At 43.9% G+C, this 4,724-nt stretch overlaps 1 protein-coding gene across 6 annotated transcripts; it reads right to left on the reverse strand.

The window, feature by feature from the left end:
* Positions 1–511: 511 nt before the first annotated feature.
* LOC112272823 (cyclin-dependent kinase E-1) lies at positions 512–4,250 on the reverse strand. Of its 6 annotated transcripts, none has more exons than XM_024500962.3 (5): positions 4,048–4,250; positions 3,038–3,366; positions 2,227–2,797; positions 1,744–2,088; positions 512–1,069 (listed from the first exon to the last, which is right to left on the reverse strand). In XM_024500962.3, exons 2-5 carry the CDS (start codon positions 3,166–3,168, stop codon positions 710–712), a joined length of 1,407 nt encoding a protein of 468 aa, XP_024356730.1. In that variant the 5' UTR covers positions 3,169–3,366; positions 4,048–4,250; the 3' UTR covers positions 512–709. The 6 variants fall into 6 exon arrangements, with proteins under 6 accessions (XP_024356730.1, XP_090100845.1, XP_073385151.1 ...); XM_090244719.1 differs by having other exon boundaries at positions 3,038–3,181; positions 4,048–4,200; XM_073529050.2 differs by lacking the exon at positions 4,048–4,250 and adding an exon at positions 3,638–3,935 and having other exon boundaries at positions 3,038–3,181.
* Positions 4,251–4,724: the final 474 nt, after the last annotated feature.

The raw sequence follows: 4,724 nt of genomic DNA on the forward strand, positions 1-4,724 counted from the left end.
CGTCAGAAGCCAGCATTGCAGAAAGCAGTCATTGTAAAAAATTCATATAATGCAGCACTTGATGTGTGACAGGGAGGAAAAATAAGTTGAACCGATCACCGAAACATTTCTTCGTGTCAGTGCATTCTATGCTCAGCTAGGAATTAGTCAATGAGTCAGTTGAGAAGCTTGGACTAACGCAGCCCAATTTAGGTCAGTTCAGAGACAAGTTCTTTTGGATTCTGATTTTGGCGACTCGATTATGTTTTAAATTGTGAGAAAATCGCACCATTTCACTAATCCTCCCCTAGCTGCGAACAATTGTCCATGAAGTCTTCCACAGAGAGATGCACATAATACATTACTTCAATGTTTCCGATCCTGATATCAAACATTAAGAGTTTAAACTTCTCTGGTCAAAAAGAACAAGCTTCCTGTATGTCGAGTGCTTTCTCTGTTAACGCGCACAACTTTAAAAAAACTCATGGAATCTTCCCATAAAATATGCAGAATGGAAGAGCGCACACGAGAGTAGATCTGTCACTAGAGTGACAAGGATATCATAATTCTTCAATCAATTTGTATGGCAGCAGCTGATCACAACCTTGGGCATCTCTTGTAAGTGCGTGTATGCACAGAACCTCATTAGACTTGAGACAGAAACTGCTAATCAAGAGATAAATGATTTTCACCTGTGATTAAAGCGAAGGTAACAAAGTTTGCACTTGCTTCAAATTCGCCTAGACTTATTTGGAGGCTGGTAATGGCCAGGGTAACTAACGTTTGACTGCTCTTTCCTTCTGAGACCTTGTTGCTGTTGCTGCTGCAGCAGCACAGCTGGATTACCTCTCTGCGTATAAATACCTGCGCTAGAGTTCAGTCCGTGCATTCCCACTGGTGGATTAACAACCATGTTGTTTGAGTTTTGAACTTTGTGTTGTTGCTGCTGCATGTTAACATTCATAGACTGGTGCAGTTGGTTCGAGCCCCCCGACATACTTGAGGGGTTAGGCATCTGTGGAGGAGGTGGGGCAGTTGTTCCATCGAAGTCTGTTGAGTAATCCACGGGGCGTTGAGGATACGGCACTACCTGACAACCAATAACAGCAACATATATGTGAGCACCAGAAAGTAGCAATGCAAGAAAGCAGGTGACGTAGATGAGTAATCAAGTTTATGTATATGTGGAAACACATTTCTTGTTCTATATCAAGTACGTGTTTGTTATCGATCTCAAAAGTGCTAATCATCCTCTGAAGATTTTGCGTGCTAACCATGAGAGGCCTGAAGAGAGAGCCCAGAAAACCCAGTCAATTGGAAAGGCAAATTGACGAAAAAATTCCCAGGTTGATGAGGGCCTAAACTATTTCAGACTCGACTAAGAATCATTCCTGCTTGACATACCAAAAGTCGAACGGTGGGATCAACGTGGAAAATCCAACAATTCAATTAGGAAGGACAAGGAAGTTAGAAGTGAGAAAGAATTAGGATTTGGGCATTACACTTCTGTCAACTGTTCAAGGATGGGGAAGAGAACCTGAATCGTTTAGCTGTTTTCAGATATTATGATCCAAAACGTAAAGCTAACGTTGACAAATATACGCCGAGAAGCGTCACCACACACTCGGAATTTCAAAATAGGTGAAGAAAAGGCCAAAACAACCAGAAAACTAAGAGAAATCTCAGAATAACTCCAACTCACTCCATCAACGCTACACAATAACAGTACTTAAAAAAATATACAATATTATGAATTCATATTACCTTGTCCGCCGCATTGGGTGGAACAAGAGAATTACGGCCTGGAATAGGATCATTTCGAAAATAATCGTGCTCTAAGGCTTGCGATGCCGTGATCCGTTTGATGGGATCGTACTCCAGCATCTTCGACAACAAATCAAACCCTGGACTCTTCGGTGGCAACTGTACAATACTGTAGAGGCCTGGGTTATCATACTTTCGAGTCTGGATATTTTGACGGTTACTCGCCCAATGTGGTAGAGTGAGAAGTGTCGGCCACTTATCCGCAGTAGGGTTGCCAAGGACTTTAAAGATTTTGTCCAACTGATCCAACTGGAACGGATTGGGACTGCTTTTGTCCTCTATTCCCTAACAAAAATTACATGATCAACACAAAATTCGAATACTTAGCAAATTGTACCCGTTTCAAAAAAGATCAGTTTTCAAGCTCAAGATGCTAACCGAAGTGTACTGCAGAAACAAGAGATGAAGCTCGATGGAGAGTACCTGAAAAAGGGGTTTAAGAGTAAGAAGCTCCGCAAAGATACACCCAACTGCCCACATATCGACAGCGCTTGTATAATGCCTACTTCCAAGTAGAAGCTCTGGAGCCCTGTACCAAATGGTAACCACCACACCATTTTCACTCAAGGACCGCAAAGGCGCCTGAAAGATTCGAGCCAAGCCAAAGTCCCCGATTTTTACTAATCCTTGCTCATCGCCTTCTCCCATCACCAGGATGTTGGAGGGTTTCAAATCACGGTGAATAATCCAATTGCTATGAAGGTAGTTCAAGCCATTGAGAATCTGCCAAAGCAAAGACTTCACCGTGTACGCGTTGATACTGCAGTTTATCTTCTCCCGATGATGTCGAATAATCTCGTAGAGATCGTGCTCAGCGTAATCGAACGCAAGGTACAACGACATGTCACCATGGTTGATGTGAACATTCACGAGCTTCACAATGTTTTCATGTATACACTCTCGCAGCAACATAATCTCCCGGATTGCTGTCGGGGAAACGCCATCGCCCTCCTTTGACTGCTTGAACTTCTTGATCGCAATTTTAGTGCCCCTGCTATAAGCACCAAGAGACAACAATGTCATCAACCTACGAAAAACAGCTCAAACACGTGACGAAGGCATGGCATGCTTCCTTTTCTCTTGAAATGGAAACCCTAAATGAATTGTGGTAATTGATGCACAAGCTTGTGCCCAAAATTTACTAGTCCCAACAACGGCACAAACCCTCCGCACTTATTGAATGTCATTCAAATTCTCAAATAGATCTACGGAGTGCCCACAACCATAAACCCACCTGTGCGCAGGCTCTTTGCTCTTCGCAAGATACACCAGCCCGTACGTTCCTTCTCCAATCTTCCCAACTAAATCATACTGCTGCAACCACTCCGGGCGCGCCCGCTGCTTGCCGGATCCATCCGCCACCATCGCTAAGCCCAGTCTGCTTATCACTAAAACCCAAATCTTCAACCCCCAATCTTCAAACCTCAGAGACGCAACTTCCCTCCAAAACAGATACCAGCCTTCACCTCCATTCCAGGAGGTTCCGTCATCATCCCGCCATATCCACAACTACGATGAATCCAGACACACAAGAACCCTCTGAAACATCCTCATAGCCTATCCCTGCATCTCATCACAGCGTTCACGTTTCAACATGACAGAGTCTGCTAAGCTTGCAATTCGAATCGTAGCGGAATCCATTACGACGGTTGAATAGTGCCCACCCTGAAACTCAGCCAAGACAACGGTCGCAGCAACGCGTTGAATGATGCTTTCCTTGGTTCTCTCAACAAGGAACTAATTTCACACAGACGTTGAACGAGATTGATTCCTAGTAACGTTACCCCAATCACAGACTCATGCACATGTTTCAACCACCCCCGCGATAAAATACCTTGGCAAGTGCACCAGACGCATGCGAATGGCCAGCGCTCGTGATGCCAATGGAGGTGGAATCATTTACCTTTTCTACCAAACTATGATTCTTTTTCTCGAAAACTTATTTCCACTTAGGAAACAAACTAGGGTTACCAAGGGTTGCTGACAAAACTGACTGAAATGGATTGGATGAATGATTACAACAGTCACATGATGCACATTTGGTGCTTCGATGATTGATTGTGCATCGATCCCAATGTCGACTTGCGAAATTCAGGATGAAAGCGTTCATCGGACCATGAAAAAAATATGCACATGAAGTTGAGCACTTGCCAAGCCACTTTGAAACAAAACTCATTTTCAGCCTGCGTCTGAGTACCTGATGAGTCTAGCAGTGGATGCCGTAGAGAGAAGGACAAGACTTACCAGAATTCTTTGCACATCACCAATTGTGTCAGGACTCCAGCTTTCAGATACGAGTAGGTAAATTGAACATTGAAGTACTGTACTGGCGAAATGCGAAGTTAGTGTTAGGTGACGCAGTCGGAAATACTCCTCAACAGGTAGCCTAACGCGACCGCAAGTTTTCAGAGGATTTGTCTGTATGGTTTCCTGGAAAGGAATGGGAATGGATTGAGGTACCTCCGAGAGCATCCGATTTTATTACAATTTTGTTACTGGACAAGTGGACCCTAAACAGTATTCAATAATGAACTGGAGTATTCAGAGACGTCCGGGCTTATCAAGAGCACACCATTGTGGTGAGATTATAGCACCAAGGACAGAGGCAATCTCGGCTTCTGGCTAACGTGTGTCGTTGAAACCGGCTTCAATTGCCATAAGTGCCCCGCCAAATATTCCCCAGATAGAAATTGAACTTTTGGGGTAGTAAAGTCACGTTGCGGTATTCTTGGGCTTGGTTATTGATTCTTGCCTTGCTTTCAAGGAATTGTTCGCAGACTTGTTCACACAACCCATCGGTGCTGAAGAAAACTAAAAGCCCTGGTGAGATAGACTTTTAGGGCTGTGAGAGCGAGTGGAAGAGGGTGAAATATGTGCTGATTTACTCCCTAATGTTTTTCAGAAGGAAGAAGATCCACACA

Source organism: Physcomitrium patens, chromosome 19, assembly GCF_059467195.1.
Source record: "Physcomitrium patens ecotype Gransden chromosome 19, ASM5946719v1, whole genome shotgun sequence".
Classification (NCBI taxonomy): domain Eukaryota; kingdom Viridiplantae; phylum Streptophyta; class Bryopsida; order Funariales; family Funariaceae; genus Physcomitrium; species Physcomitrium patens.